The 17002-nt window shown below is 51.9% G+C and overlaps 1 protein-coding gene across 2 annotated transcripts in view; it reads right to left on the bottom strand.

The window, feature by feature from the left end:
- Window positions 1-17002, bottom strand: part of TMIE (transmembrane inner ear) — a 136753-nt gene that overhangs the window by 83713 nt on the left and 36038 nt on the right. Inside the window, exon 1 of one of the 2 annotated variants that reach the window (XM_083186689.1) lies at window positions 4699-4837. The exons of the other annotated variant lie outside the window; for it this stretch is intronic. Coding sequence (XP_083042815.1) covers window positions 4699-4779 — 81 coding nt within the window. The 5' untranslated portion in view covers window positions 4780-4837. Of the gene's footprint in view, window positions 1-4698; window positions 4838-17002 lie in introns of those variants that run through there. 2 annotated transcript variants of the gene reach the window in all.

Genomic DNA, 17002 nt, shown 5'->3' with positions numbered 1-17002 from the left:
ATGTATGCATGTATGTATGGTGTATATATGTATGCATGTATATATGGTGTATGTATGTATGTATGTATGTATGCATGTATGTATGGTGTATGTATGTATGCATGTATGTATGGTGTATGTATGTATGCATGTATGTATGTATGGTGTATGTATGTATGCATGTATGTATGGTGTATGTATGTATGCATGTATGTATGGTGTATGTATGTATGCATGTATGTATGGTGTATGTATGTATGCATGTATGTATGGTGTATGTATGTATGTATGCATGTATGTATGGTGTATGTATGTATGCATGTATGTATGGTGTATGTATGTATGTATGTATGCATGCATGTATGTATGGTGTATGTATGTATGCATGTATGTATGGTGTATGTAATAAAGTTTTACTTTATTATGTGTATTTTATTGGAGTATTGGTTCTGTAGTGGGACTACAAGTCCCAGCAGGTCCATTAATGCCTCACATGCTGGGACTTTCCTATTATTTATTTACAGTTTCTAATATAGCGCAGCAAATTCTGGTGAGTTATAGAATAGAAAACAGGGTGCTTGTGTATTATAGCGGCGCCCCCGATGTACATTGCGCAATGTTTTTATCCCATCGCATCGCATGCCATGCACCCGATGGCATGCGATGCGATGCGACACAATTTTTGCCCCCTATGCGATGAAACATTGTATAACCACCCTAAAGGGTGCTTTTAAGCACCCAAATGGGTGCTTACAATGTTAAATGCACCCCCACTCCACCCCCCCACTATAAACGTGAACCCGAACCGTGGCGAGCGCAGCGAGCCCGCGAGGGGTGGCGGTACGCGTCCTCCGACCTTTTCATACCCCCACTATCCACGTCGGCGTGGAGCTGAGAATAGAAAGTGTGGCGAGCGCAGCGAGCCCCGCGAGGGGACGCGGATACCTGTGAAGCCCGCGAGGGGACGCCGATACCTGTGAAGCCCGCGAGGGGACGCCGATACCTGTGAAGGTATCCGACGCCCCTCGCGGGGCTCGCTGCGCTCGCCACGCTTCGGGCTCGGTGGCTCGCTGTGCTCGCCACACTTTCTATTCTCAACTCCACGCCGACGTGGATAGTGGGGGTATGAAAAGGTCGGAGGACGCGTACCGCCGCCCCTCGTGGGCTCGCTGCGCTCGCCACGCTTCGGGTTCACGTTTATAGTGGGGGGGGGGGGGGCGTGGGGGTGCATTTCACATTGTAAGCACCCATTAGGGTGCTTATACAGTTTTTAATCGCATCGCATTGTATGGCATTGTATGCCATACACAATGTCATACAGGTAACAAACCGGCTGATTGTAAATTTGTCAGATGCCGGATCCTGGACGTAACTAAGATGGAATTGGTGCTTTCATACGCATTGATCTTAGTAAATTTCCTCCCCTGTGTCTAATATTTTTTTTTTACGCAGCGAAAGCGAATCTCAGCTGTTATCCAGTACAGATTAGGCAGGAATCAGCGCACAATCCCATGTATGGGGAGCACAGATCTATGTATGTATCCTACTGCCATCTAGTGGTCACAGGTTGGACATTACACTCTTGTAACTCATTTTATTGTACGAGTTTGTTAAATTGTAGCATTTTCCAAGCACAAAAAAACCCGTAACCTGCTCATTAACTCCTCAGAGATTAGCATTATTCTGTATTTGCATTAATATAACACAAATACTCAATACAATACCCATCCCCTATACACACACATACACACACGCACATTGCATAATGAGCGCTATAAATAATTACTAAGGAAAGTGACACTGCCACGGTCTCTGGGCGCAGAGTATGTAATTGGCCTGTTACTGAGGACTGTGAGTTGGCGCTGACAGGAGGAACAGGTGCAGCTTTCACCTTTAGGTTGCACTATGCTGTATATGACTAGTCCCACAGGCGGGCGAAAGTTTATGCATAAGCAATTCTCAAAAGTTTCGTAAAGGGAAAATGTTTTTCAATGAATGGGCCCTTTTAGGCCTTTAACCCCTTCGGTGGTATGGCCGGAAATTTCTCAGGCTGAGCGGTGCTGCAGAAGCGGGCTCTCCCGAGAAATTTCCAGGCATGCCACTATGCCCTCTGTCGCTGATAACCCCGCCGTTGACGATCATCACTTCCTCCATTGCCGCTCAGGGAGAATCAAAGCCGCTAGGGGATGTTCAAAGACAGAAATGTCCGAACAGGCAAATGGCTGAGCGTCCGAACACCCAAGCGCTCCCGAGCCCCCCCCACCGGCCCCAAACGGCCGCAAACAGCCGAAAATGGCTACTGCAGCCACAGGGGTGCAGGGGCTGCTGCAGAGGGCAGCGGCTGCCCCTTCTGTTGTGAGTATTTCTGGGGCAGGACAAACCTGCCCTGATAAATTTGTCCACACTCCCTCCCATTGGTCATGCCCCTTTTTTTACCTGGGCCTGGCTGCGCTTTCAGCGGCCCTAGTTGTATTCAGAAAGTCCATAAGCTTTCCAACGACATACAGTATCACAATGCATGAAAACAACAGAAATGGCATGGACCCTTATGTCAGAACCCTAAGGGGTCGTCCGATTAAACCCATCTTCCAACTTAGATTGTCCCTTAAGATGGATAAGGTAGTGTGAAAAGACAATTAGTTAAAGCATTTGAGAGTCATCGCGGAACATCCACACACAAACAAACGCACGCACGCACGCACGCACGCAAACATTGTTCAGTTATACTTATGTAGATATAATGTGATAAGCAACCTTCCTGGATAACAGAAGACTCAGTGAGATGGTCACTGGGGCATCACTTACGTTTATTGCATTTAGGAGCCAAATGTATCTAAATCAGAGGAAATAGATTTTCTCCTCTAGTGCAGGACGAACAATCAGGCAAGAGACTGATAGGGACCCGTGGTCACTGCACAGATTGCACCTGCTCACACCTGCTCTGGTCTGCTGCTCATTCAGGAGATAAGAGAAAGGATGTAAGCTGGGTGCCCACTTGCTCAATTCTTAGCAGATTTGACTACCAATAGACCTGTCTGATGTTGGCGTGTACCCTCTGCCATCCGATCCCTACCTCCGATTCCGGTCGCATGTTGGGTTCGCCTGGTTTTTGAAGATGCTTATTAAGCGACCACCTTACCAGCAGTACAACGGTATACGGTCATTTGGTCGATCACGGGAAGATTGAACGAACTTAGGTCGCCACCACTTCACAGACACTTCATAGGTCGACAGTAACATTACATCGAAACCTTTTAGGTCGAATGTAACATAAGTTCGACATTAACATGATCGGCAAACATAGAACACCGACCATACCATACATCGACTATACTTACATCGACTTCAACTAGGTCGACACACGTACGATCGAACGGTCTAACATCGACAACTTATAGGTCGAAACACTGAACATCTAATACATCGACAATACTTATATCGACAACAACTAGGTCGACACACCAAAGATCGAACCGCATTACATCGAACGTACTTACAGCGACAACTACTAGGTCGAAACACAGAATATCGAACAAACAATAAATCGACAGTACTTACATCGACAACAACTAGGTCGACACACGTAACATCGACCCGCATTAGATCGAACGCTATTTCAACGACGAGTGCAAGGTCGACCGTTTATAAGTTGAACTCATTTAGGTCGCCGTACACAAGGTCGACCGTTAATAGGTTAACATCTTACTGCTCTCTTGTTGCACCCATTCATGACGGTATACGGTCATTTGGTCGATCACGGGAAGATCGAACGAACTTAGGTCGCCACCACTTCACAGACACTCCATAGGTCGACAGTAACATTACATCGAAACCTTTTAGGTCGAATGTAACATAAATTCGACATTAACATGATCGGCAAACACGTATAATCCCATTCCAGTATAACACACAATCAGCATGTTGGAGATGAGGAATCCCCCCCGAATCCCAGTACCATCCACTACTGCTGCAATATGCTATAGGCATGACTGTGGTCATGGTGGCAGTGACCATGGGCATAGTAGAGGTATGATGTGGGTATACTGTATTGGTGGTGGGACTGGAGCTCTTACCAGGAGTTTGGCATTGCATGGTGTTTACCTGTTCAAAAACGGTGCAATGGTACAATACAGTATGTAAAAAAACAAGAAGTCCACAGTGAGCCAATCATACTAGGGGGGCTGGGGGGAGGGGGGTCAGTCTGGCGACACGGGAGGAGCGAGGAAGAGCCCCCTGTAGACAGAAGACGCAGAGGAAATCTTGGATGGGCGGCAGCCATGCAAAGGAACCTAAAGGCTGCCATCCTCCAGGTGTAGACGATGGATGTCCTGGGGGGAGACAGCCATACAAAACAGATTTAAGGCCACTATCTCCCCAGGTTAGAATGAGGGAAGACACCACTGGTGCTGCAGGCCCTGGGGGGTGGCCTATCCCCCCCCTTCCCCCCCCAAAAAAAGAAAAAAACACACAAATATGTACTTTGTGGCAAGATGCACTCAAAACAAGGGTGGCTACAGGAGGGGGGGGGGGGTGCCCAAGTATGAAGGCCACCAGTACCAGTATGGCAGTTCAACAGCCTGGGCTCAGCACCAACTGGTCACTATGGCAATGCCACACAGTCTCCTCCCACCACACCCAGCACAGCAATGCACTGATTTTCTGATTGATGCATCATGTAGCCAATCACAGTGTGACAGCATATTGCCCCACCCCTATTACCTCACTAGAAGCTGCTCGTGTCCACTGTACCCGCCTCCCAGTGTATACAGTACTAGCGGATGCTATCAGTGTGGCCTTCATTAATGATTATTATTGATGGTGATGGTTACACAAACCATCGATGGCAGCCAACTATTCTGTGTGACGCCATCAATGGTGTAACCATTGCACTATCTGTGCATGTGCGCCAGCAGACACTGCGTCTGTGCGAGATCACAGCCTGAAGGTATTGTGTGCGGCACATAAGATGAATCGGAATTGGACCATCAGCGGCACATGGCGGGTGCTTTCCTCAGGGGGCGGACATCGGCCAGAGCATGGGAAGGCCCAGTGATTTATGGGCATCCCCATGACAACGCTGAGCATTCCCCTGGGAACTCGAGCCGGCCGATACCTGCCAGAGGCGGGAGGCTGACATCACATGACGTCAGCTCCCGCCCCCTCCTCGGCGGACACCGAAGGATATAAAGGTCAGTATAGTTTGACTTTTATTTCCGAAGAGCAGAGAAATCATTTGATGTCGCAGCATCATCATCGCTACGATGCATCTTCACTCGCAGATGAATCGCGGCGGCGAATCGCTGCACCCGGCTGCGACCACTCGTGCCTGTAACTATGGCTCACGGGTGCAAATTTACACACATGTGTGGCAGCCTCCTGCAACATCCCAGCATCTGCCAATTACAGTGACTGATGTGCGTGACAAAGATGCTCAGTACAGCGCTGCATAATTGGTGGCGATATATCAATAAAATATCAATAAAGAACCAGTCGGCAGAGCAGGGGTGAATACTGTCAGCCAGGCAACTCTATAACGCCGACACTGTACTGACAGCAGCCCCATATCCTTTGTTGACTAAATATAGCACAAGTGCTGGATTTGGAAGATGCTGCAGCTCGGGGTACATCAGACATAGCGATGCTGTAATCCGCCTGTTCTCCATAATGATAAATGTGATTTACTGTCCTGGAAAGAATGGATTTGATGTGATCTCAGCGGATCCTGCCTCCTCGAGCTGCACAGATGACTAGTCCCATCTGTTTGCCTACATAAAACTGACTTTATATCCCCGGCATGTCAGCCTAATAGGGCAATCTCAGGAGAAACTTTGCAAACTTTCAAGTTTTTGAGCTGAACACACAATGGTATTTGGCGGAACCTCACAATCTGGTTTTATTATGATTTGAGGGCTGTAGTGTTCTGCAGCGGGACTGGGGGCTTATGCCGTATTTTTGCTGGCTGGTACACATCCGGATAAGAGGTGCTGCTTTGTTTAGGAGTGCGTGGCCTACTGATCCAGTTCTCTGGCTGGAAACGCTAAAATAACATCTGGGTAATTCTGTTCCTGGGGAATCACTGCGCTATCTGTGCTGGCTATATATTATTCATAGCTTCTGGCGCAGAGGGGGCTCATTATGCGGTTGGCTTGTGAGTTGTGTCTCACTCTAATAACACAATATTGTGGCTTGTTGTGTGTCAGAGTGAACCGCGTCTTATCAGGGGGCGGCGCGAGCGCCAATAACCCCCAATGAGGATTTGGTGCTCGGTATTTGCGCTGAAAATAAAATGTGCTATATTTAGTGAACCTAAACAAATGATGGGGCTGATTCGGAGGCCACAGCGGTGATGTCTTACGCAGTGGAACCATGTATTTTTTATCTGAGCATGTATCTGTATTGCATCGGGGGGTCTTTGTGGGTTTTTACTGCATTTTCAAATTCACTAAAGTCCCTCCAGGTGAGGCTTCAATGTGGGGGGGGGGGGGGGGTTACGCCAGCTGTAGCTTATGGGTTCTCTTCTCAGCACTGTTGTGTGAGGGATCCAACACGGATCGCTCCCATCATGCCCCCCGGCCGGCAGCTACTCTGTGCAGTTGGACTACTTCCCCATTAGAAATGAGAAAGTCCAAGCAGCTGCGGGGATAGTAAGGGACAGATCTATTCGTGAGAGCTGCCCTTTGTGTTGCTCACCAATTATTTAGTTAAAATTGCAATGAGCATTGACGCGATGGGCGTCAGGATGTACCACCGGTGCTTGGTACATCGCACCGTCCATTAACATAAAGTAACATATGTGACTGCGGCAAAAGACACTGAGAGGGATGTCCTAATATCCAACGCCCTTCCGCCACACATCACCGGCTACCGCACCCATACTAATCGCATATGTACTAACATTAGTAACGCAAAGGACAGCTCCTGCGACAAGAGCTGGCCTTTTGATGTGACTATGGCGCTGGAGTGATGGAGATGGCCGCAGGGCATGCTGGGAGGAATCCGTTACGGATCCCTCACACAAAGCTGCGGAGAGAAGGCCAGAGGCTTCCCTAGGCTATCACCAGCAAAAGCTGGCGTTTCCCTCCGCAGTCCTGCCCCGGCAGAGGGGCTTTAGTGCATCCGAAAACAGGGTTTTTACCGCACTGTCGTTTAGAGCATCCCACCCACTGTCCGCGCCCTGACACTGTGGATCCCTGTGGGACTGATGTGGGAACAAACTACAAAGATTCAGCCGTTTGGCATTGAGAACATTCAGCACAGTCAGCCAATGGGCGCACACATTGTGGTAGATTGACCGCAATGTCATCCTATCAAATCCACCGGACATCTGCGGCTTTGAGCGATAATTTTAAAATGCCAATTGGAATTACACTGTGATGCTAAACCAGGCGTATCTAGCATATCTTGCCAATTTAATAGCATCTGTCTAAGCTGCCGATGGGTTCCATGAACCGATGTCTGGTCATTCTATCCCTGCAGACATATAGCGATTGTAGGTGGACCCCACGTTTCACCAGTCCCCTAATACAGCTGTTACAGGTATGAAAGCACCGGTCTCATTACTCACTGCAACAACCCAACCCAAGGGTGATTTTCACCTTGAACTAATGCACAGGTGTGCACTGCCCCAAATATACCTACTCTGCAGATGCTGGGACTGACCCACTCGCATATACTCACCACCTAGACCCACCCGACCCCCCGGGATGGCCCTTGTTCAGATGGATGATGGGGCCAAATAACATCTTCAGGCCACTCAGTTGGATATGAAAGTGTTTCTAAAAATAAGAATTCTACATTAAAGTCCGACCTACAGGAATTACCCCACGGCCTTTGCTGGTAGTTTAGAGGTTATAATATAGAGAATATTATGAGTTATGGTTTTCTTTGCATAGTAGTTTGTGGCACCCTACTGCAATGGTGCCCCTTGTGTCTCCTCGGTCTCAGGGGACCCAGCAAATGGTGGCCCATGCTACCTGTAAAACCCCTTTACTGCCTAGCCGGTGTGGAGGGGGTTAACAAGCCCAGTGAGTGCCCCAGCTCCGGTGCACGTGAAAGGAGCCTGTCTTGCTCCTGATTGGCTGGCTGAGCGGCGCGAAGAGGAGAGGTCAAAAGGTGCCCCCCGTGGTCTGGGTACAAGAGGAAGCGTGCAGGAGGGAGACTGACCTGGTCTGCAGAGCGTTGCACAGCGGGCGTTCTGTGGAGGGGCCAGCGGAGGAGAGAGCCTGGTGACAGCGCAGGAGGCGTGCTGAAGAAGGAGGAAAAGCGTGACTGACCTGGGAGCGGAGCAGCGTGACTGACAGCGTGCTACAGCGGGTGTTCAGCAGCGCAGCCGGAGACAGACTGACGGAAGAGCCGGCGCATCCACCTGACGCCAGACCCCGCCGCACTTCAGCGCCGCATCTGAGTACCCGGCGGTGATTGACAGGCGGCGTCCCCCGGCCGGCAACAGAGCGACGCCCAGCGCCAGGAGCCTTGGGTCCAGCCTGGGACCCTTGGATCCGTTTGACACCCGGCGGCTGTTCAGGGAAGGAGGCCTGGACCGAAGCAGGCAGTGGAGGATCCAGGCCACTGCACACTGAAGGGACCGCAGCAGCAGCCAGGAGAAAAGGAGCCAGAATCGGGACCAGCAGGAGCTGGCAGCGGCAGCTGATACAGGTACCCTATAGTCCTGACTACACCCCAGACACTCCAGCCCCTGGGACCCATTTGGCCAATCTGCACCCTCCTGCCCAAGGCTCCCAGGAAAGCCGTCCACCCTGCCACTGGTACCTACCTCAGGGCCCAGATAAGGGGCCTGTGTTTGTGCTACTGGCCCAGTCCATTACCTGCAGTGCCACAGAACCCATTGCAGAGGCTACTGCGGTGAGAAGCTCACTTTTAACCACAAGTTGCCTCAGTGCTAGCAGGGGGTTGCCCCTGGCAAAGGGAACCCGCCTGTACCCTGTTAAGGGATTGTTAATCTGTTCTGAGTCCTACTTGATAGTGTGCACACTAAGGTAGGCCTACCAGTTATCCTGAGGAGTTTCCGCCGTGGGACCTTTGTTTAGACTCCGGGACAGTATCCTTATCCTGGACTGTAGGGTAACCTGCCCATATAAGAGTGCATGACGCCATCTTGTGGACACTTTTCATGGAAGTAGTATAGTGTTCTTTCACTACAATAACAATTTGTGAAGTGATTTGTTTTGTCTTTGTTTTTACTGTGTTGTTTGTGCTGATTGTCACTTGATGCCCAATTGCCATTTAGGGTACAAGTTAGTGCTACGGTACCGTATGTAGAATTGCTCATGGCCAAGGCAGTCTGTCCTTTGATACGGACTGAGGTGGTCATTGGTTCCTAGTCTGTTTTGCAGGGATATTTATTTATTCATTCATTTGTGCCGTTATTACTGTAACTGTGATGTTATTATATTTCATTGAGCAAAGCGCAGCAACCGTGCATTATTTTTCCATTTAATAAATATCAGTTGCTGCCAGCTGTGGTTGTTTTGTGCTTTTGGTGGGTTCTCTCCCGGGTGTTCCATCCCCTGCCACAGGTGCGTCCTCATCAGCAGAAAGGGCCGTGAAGACTCCAGAGTGTATAGCCGTCGTCTGATCCAGGTACGCTCTCATCTAATCGTTTACAGGGGCGCCTACCACAACTTGGCGTCTACGAACAGGATTGTCAAAGACCCCTGTAAACGGTGAAGATGTTGCAGCCACAGAACGCAGCGGACGCAGGAAACCAACAGCAGGTCGATCAGCAACAGCTCGACCAGCAACAACCTAATCAGCAACAGCCGGCAGAACAAGTACAAGGCAGGAGAAGGCTGCCAGATACACCGATGGCTCCAGCGGCTCAAATCACCATGCCCTACTTCTTTGGGGCACCGTGGATGCCAACATACTCCGGAGACTCCCGCACGCCTGGAACCAGCTCCTTCAGAGAGTTCAAGGAGGGGTTAATGAACACATTCCTGATGTACAGCCCCAGCGAAGAACAGAAGGCGGGAATGGTAATTGGACAGCTGAAAGGGGCGGCGCGACGAGAGGTCCGGTCGTGGTCGGCGGAGGAAAGGAAGTCAGCTGACGGCATACTGAAGAAGCTGGCCGGCATCTTCAACGCACAATCCGCTGCAGAATTGAAACGGCGACTGTATGCTCGGAAACAGCAGCCTCAAGAGACCCTGCGGGACTTCGCCATAGGACTGCAGGAAGCGATGCGGGCCATTCAAGCGAGAACCCCACAAGACGTTACTCCAGTGGATGAGACGCTGATCGACATTTTCATTGAAGGAGCCCGAGGAGAGGCAATTAGGTCACAGCTGAGAATGTGGAGGCGACAGAAACCCGACTGCACCTTCCCGGAGTTTAAAGAAACCACCTTGACCATCCTGGGGTTAAATCAGAATGTCGATGAAGAAGGTGGAGCTGCGTCAGCGGGAATGGAGGATGATGAGGTGGAACAAGCCCAGTTCTTCCCAAGATTTGAACCCAGAAAGACCAAGCCCACAGTAACACAACAAGCCCAGGCGACTTCCAATCAAATGGAAACCCTCACCACGGCAGTCACAGAAATGATGAGAGAGCTACGGGACATGCGAAAGGAACAGAATGAAACCCGTCAAGGAGGATGGCAACGTGACTCAGGCGGAAGAGGCAGGCGACAGTGGGACATCCCACGAAGGTCGGGCAGGCGCTCCACAGACCAGTTTGATGCCCAAGGAAGGCCCATCTGCCGCCGATGTAAACTCAGCGGGCATGTCGAACGAGAGTGCGACAAACAGCCTTTAAACGACTCAACCCCGAGGCCAGGGACCGACCCTCGGGAGGAACCTCGCCAGTAGGTCCGCCAACCCAAGAGTGGTGGCCGCAGTTCGTTGGCAAGTGCCCCCACTTGAAGATCAAGGTGAACGGAGTGGAAATGGCAGCTCTCTTGGACACCGGGTCCCAGGTGACAACGATACAACTGGATGCGTTTCAACGCTATTGGAGAGAGGAAGAGATAGTGTCACCCCCGACCCCGTGGCTTAGTCTGCTGGCCAGTAATGGACAGCCAATTGAGTTCAGCGGCTATTGGGAAGCAGATCTCAACATTGGAAATGCCCGACTAGAACGTCAGGGCTGCTTGGTCACGTCCACCTGCAACGAACATCTACCCCCGGTCATCCTGGGAATGAACGTCCTGAAGAATTGCCCAGACGAGCTGGTGGAAGCTCTCCGGATCGAGATGCGGGCTGCCGCCCCGAAGGAGCGAAGAGCCATGCAGCAGACAGTGCGCCTGATCGAAGGGCACAAGCGCTTCACCAACTCACAAGGGGAAGTGGGCAAGGCGAGGATCACCGACCGACAACCCATCCTTCTGCGCCCCAATGCCGAACACGTGATCTGGTGCAAGGCCAGGATTGGCCCAGGTGGGCGAGACTATGATGCCGTCATTGAACCATGTGACCTCGAGGGACAGCAGCCTTTTGCCGTGGCCAGGACGTTAGCCAGAGTAGAGCGTGGGAGAGTCCCCGTCCGCGTGCTGAACCCGCACAGCTATCCGGTGCGGCTGTTCCGACACTGCACAGTGGCGAACGTGGTCCTGGTTGATTTCCAGGATATCCTTGGAGAGTCTTTGCCGAAAGCCCAACCAGAAGCCGTGGTGGGTCAGTCGAGCCTGATCACAACTGAAACTGCGTGGTGGAAGGAGATACAGGTTGGCGACTCCAATACCCCAACAGAACAGCGTGAGGGCGTCCTTCAGGTCGTCTGCCGGAATGCCAGCGCGTTCAGCCAACACCCAGCCGACTTCGGACGTGCAGAAGGGGTGCAGCACCATATTCCTACCGGATCCAGCCCACCCATTAAGGAAAGACACCGGCCGCTTCCACCGGCCATGTACCAGCCAGTGAGGACCATGCTCGGGGAAATGCAGGAGGCCGGTGTGATCAAGGAGAGTCACAGCCCATGGGCCGCCCCGCTGGTCATAGTCAAGAAGAAGGACGGCAGCCTTCGCTTCTGTGTCGACTACAGGAAGCTAAACGCAGTCACCCACAAGGACGCGTACCCTCTGCCCAGGATCGAAGAGTCGCTGACGGCCCTGAAGACTGCCGTCTACTTCTCCACCTTGGATCTGACCAGCGGGTACTGGCAAATCCCGATGGCCCCCGAAGACCGGGAAAAGACAGCATTCACCACCCCCATGGGCCTCTTTGAATTTGACCGGATGCCCTTTGGGCTTTGCAACGCCCCTGCTACATTTCAAAGGGTCATGGAGCACTGTTTGGGCCACAGGAATTTTGAGATGGTCCTCCTGTATCTGGATGACGTCATCATCTTTTCCAAGACGTATGAGGACCATCTGAAGAATCTTGAAGAAGTCTTTGTGCAGCTGACGCGATGTGGCCTAAAGTTGAAACCGTCCAAGTGTCACCTCCTGAAGCCTCAAGTGCAGTACCTTGGACACATAGTCAGTGCTGAAGGAGTGAAGCCGGATCCCGAGAAGATCTGCGCGGTTCAAGACTGGCCAGCACCCAGGACTGTCAAGGACGTGCGGAGCTTCTTGGGATTCGTTGGCTATTACCGACGCTTCATCGAACACTTTGCCAAGGTGGCCGCGCCCCTCCATGAACTACTCCGTGGCAAGTCGGGTCAAGAGAAAAGGAGCACGTCCGTGGTCTCCTGGACAAGTGAACACCAGTCGTCCTTTGCCCAGCTCAAGCAGGCCCTGCTTGAAGCGCCCCTCCTGGCCTATCCTGACTACGAGAAGCCCTTCCGGGTCTACACTGATGCCAGCCACCGAGGCCTGGGAGCTGTGCTCTCGCAAGTCCAGGACGGTAGGGAGAGGGTGATTGCCTACGCCAGCAGGGGCCTCAGGAAGACGGAGCGGAACAGCGAGAACTACTCCACCTTCAAGCTCGAACTGCTCGCTCTCATCTGGGCGGTGACGGAGAAGTTTAAGAATTATCTGGTTGCCACTCCCTTCGAGATAGTTACCGACAACAACCCCCTGGCCCACCTGTCGACAGCCCGACTGGGGGCACTGGAGCAGAGATGGATGGCTCGTCTAGCCAACTTACGTTACACCGTGGTCTACCGAAGTGGCAAATCCAACGGCAACGCAGATGCCCTATCCCGCCTGCCCACTGAAGATGTTGAGGAAGAGGAGCAAGACCGGTCCGAAGATGTTGAGACCCCGGTGTTCAGGCGACCCAAGGAGTGCAGAGCGGTTGTCACCTCCGATCCCGTAGTGGCCGCTATGGACGCCTCTCCTGAGTCGGACCCCAGTGACCAGTTGGGATTCGATTGGGAGCAGATACAAGAAGGGAGTTCGGTGATCAAAGGCCTGAAAGATCTTCTCCATCAACAGAAGCGACTCACCAAGGCGCAGAGGGTCGAGGCCGACCCCGAACTGGTCAAACTGCTGAGACATCGTGACCGTCTGAGCCTCCAACAAGGACTCGTTGTGCGCACCAGCCTTGACCCTGGGACCCACCAGCCTGTCTACCAAATTGTGGTGCCAAGAGAACGAGCCAACTTTCTACTCACAGCCTACCACAACCAGTCGGGCCACTTCGGCACCCAGAAGACAGAAGCCACGTTGAGGAAGCGGTACTTCTGGATTGGGATGCGCCCAGACATAGAGAGATGGTGCCGAGATTGCGTGAGGTGCAGCCTGAAACGCCCGGTCGAGTCTTCTCAGAAAGATCCTCTGCATCCGATCCCCAGCAGCCGACCGTGTGAACTTGTAGTGCTGGATCACGTCAAGCTAGAGCCCAGTCCCAGCGGCTTCCAGTATGCCCTCACCATCATGGACCACTACAGCCGCTTCCTGGTGGTGGTCCCAGCCCGTGACCTGACTGCAAAAACTACAGCCGAGCTCTTCATCAAGCATTTTGTCCATCACTACGGCTTCCCCAACAGAGTTCTAACAGACCAGGGCCCGGCATTCGAGTCGCAACTCTTTCACGAACTATGCCAAATGTATGGATGTCGCAAACTCAGAACTACGGCCTACCATCCGCAGGGGAATGGCCTGTGCGAACGGGCCAATCAGACGGTGATCGGGATGTTGCGAAGCCTCTCCGCTGAGAATCGGGCCCAATGGCCCCGCCTTCTTCCAGACATGGCCTATCTGTATAACAACACAGAACATTGCTCAACGGGGTTCACACCCTTCTACTTGATGTTCGGGAGGCAGGGTAAACTCCCCAAAGATCTAGAGCTGACCCCAGAACTCGGCGAAGCCAGTGCCCCACACACCGAGTGGGTGCAAGAACATCAACACCGCATTGAGACCGCCCGCCAGATCGTGGGAAAGCGCCTGGAGGTTGTGCATGCCCGCCAAGAGAGAGGTTACAACTCCGATGCAAGGCCAGTCCCGTTGCAAGTGGGTGACAGAGTGTGGAGGAGGAAAAGTCGTCGAACCAGCAAGCTTGATGCGATGTGGGAAGATACGCCGTATACTCTTGTGACCGTCCCGTCTGGTGATTCATATTCGTATCAAATCCAAGCGAAAGACGGCCGAATCGCCACTGTACCTTGTGACCAGCTGAAATTATGTACCTCCGCAGAACAGGAGCCCACACTACAAGAAGCAGAGAGCTCTGTGGCAGAGGGATGGGATTCCTGGGGGGGTGTACCACTTAACGACCCTTTTAAGTTGATGATGTTCTTTGGAAATGCTGTTCCCAATCTCAGGGTCAGGAGCGCCGCTCCAGGGTCGTTGGAAGATGAACCCATTATTGAAGAGCAAAATCCGGTCCCAAACGTTGCTCATGTTGAGGCTGTACCAAATGTAATCGGTGTCAGGAGGTCAGAGCGCCGCACCAGAGGCGTTCTGCCCTCGCGCTACCGAGAGTAACTTGATCCTGTTCATTGAGTGTACGTATTTCTTTGTGTTCTCTTATTTATCGTTAATTATTTACAATGGACATTGAATATACTTTGTTGCTTAATCAACGTTCCTGTCCTGGTGCGTGCGGACACGCATTGTTCCAGCAGGGGAATGTGTGGCACCCTACTGCAATGGTGCCCCTTGTGTCTCCTCGGTCTCAGGGGACCCAGCAAATGGTGGCCCATGCTACCTGTAAAACCCCTTTACTGCCTAGCCGGTGTGGAGGGGGTTAACAAGCCCAGTGAGTGCCCCAGCTCCGGTGCACGTGAAAGGAGCCTGTCTTGCTCCTGATTGGCTGGCTGAGCGGCGCGAAGAGGAGAGGTCAAAAGGTGCCCCCCGTGGTCTGGGTACAAGAGGAAGCATGCAGGAGGGAGACTGACCTGGTCTGCAGAGCGTTGCACAGCGGGCGTTCTGTGGAGGGGCCAGCGGAGGAGAGAGCCTGGTGACAGCGCAGGAGGCGTGCTGAAGAAGGAGGAAAAGCGTGACTGACCTGGGAGCGGAGCAGCGTGACTGACAGCGTGCTACAGCGGGTGTTCAGCAGCGCAGCCGGAGACAGACTGACGGAAGAGCCGGCGCATCCACCTGACGCCAGACCCCGCCGCACTTCAGCGCCGCATCTGAGTACCCGGCGGTGATTGACAGGCGGCGTCCCCCGGCCGGCAACAGAGCGACGCCCAGCGCCAGGAGCCTTGGGTCCAGCCTGGGACCCTTGGATCCGTTTGACACCCGGCGGCTGTTCAGGGAAGGAGGCCTGGACCGAAGCAGGCAGTGGAGGATCCAGGCCACTGCACACTGAAGGGACCGCAGCAGCAGCCAGGAGAAAAGGAGCCAGAATCGGGACCAGCAGGAGCTGGCAGCGGCAGCTGATACAGGTACCCTATAGTCCTGACTACACCCCAGACACTCCAGCCCCTGGGACCCATTTGGCCAATCTGCACCCTCCTGCCCAAGGCCCCCAGGAAAGCCGTCCACCCTGCCACTGGTACCTACCTCAGGGCCCAGATAAGGGGCCTGTGTTTGTGCTACTGGCCCAGTCCATTACCTGCAGTGCCACAGAACCCATTGCAGAGGCTACTGCGGTGAGAAGCTCACTTTTAACCACAAGTTGCCTCAGTGCTAGCAGGGGGTTGCCCCTGGCAAAGGGAACCCGCCTGTACCCTGTTAAGGGATTGTTAATCTGTTCTGAGTCCTACTTGATAGTGTGCACACTAAGGTAGGCCTACCAGTTATCCTGAGGAGTTTCCGCCGTGGGACCTTTGTTTAGACTCCGGGACAGTATCCTTATCCTGGACTGTAGGGTAACCTGCCCATATAAGAGTGCATGACGCCATCTTGTGGACACTTTTCATGGAAGTAGTATAGTGTTCTTTCACTACAATAACAATTTGTGAAGTGATTTGTTTTGTCTTTGTTTTTACTGTGTTGTTTGTGCTGATTGTCACTTGATGCCCAATTGCCATTTAGGGTACAAGTTAGTGCTACGGTACCGTATGTAGAATTGCTCATGGCCAAGGCAGTCTGTCCTTTGATACGGACTGAGGTGGTCATTGGTTCCTAGTCTGTTTTGCAGGGATATTTATTTATTCATTCATTTGTGCCGTTATTACTGTAACTGTGATGTTATTATATTTCATTGAGCAAAGCGCAGCAACCGTGCATTATTTTTCCATTTAATAAATATCAGTTGCTGCCAGCTGTGGTTGTTTTGTGCTTTTGGTGGGTTCTCTCCCGGGTGTTCCATCCCCTGCCACAGGTGCGTCCTCATCAGCAGAAAGGGCCGTGAAGACTCCAGAGTGTATAGCCGTCGTCTGATCCAGGTACGCTCTCATCTAATCGTTTACAGGGGCGCCTACCACAAGTTTTCTTAATTAAAAGTCATGGAGAAAAGGTAACTTGAATTCTCCTATGCAAACTTTTAATTAGGATTTTAATTCTTCAGGATGCCCTGAGCAGGTGGTTTGCGGATAGTCCAATTTAGATGAACATTCAATTATAGAAACCCTGTCGGAACAGCTGTAAACACAACCGTTTCTCTGTGAATGAATGAAGTAAGATTGCTGGTCACACAGTGGCCCTTATTCTGGTTCACTCACAAATTTCTTCTCAAATGAACAAAACCATGTGCACTGCAGGTGGGGCAGATGTAACATGTGCACAGAGAGT

The sequence above is a fragment of the Crinia signifera genome, chromosome 5 (genome assembly GCF_055691185.1).
Source record: "Crinia signifera chromosome 5, ASM5569118v1, whole genome shotgun sequence".
In the NCBI taxonomy this organism is placed as follows: Eukaryota; Metazoa; Chordata; class Amphibia; order Anura; family Myobatrachidae; genus Crinia; species Crinia signifera.
Note: the sequence above shows the minus strand (reverse complement) of the source record. Positions and strands in the feature narration are given on the sequence as shown.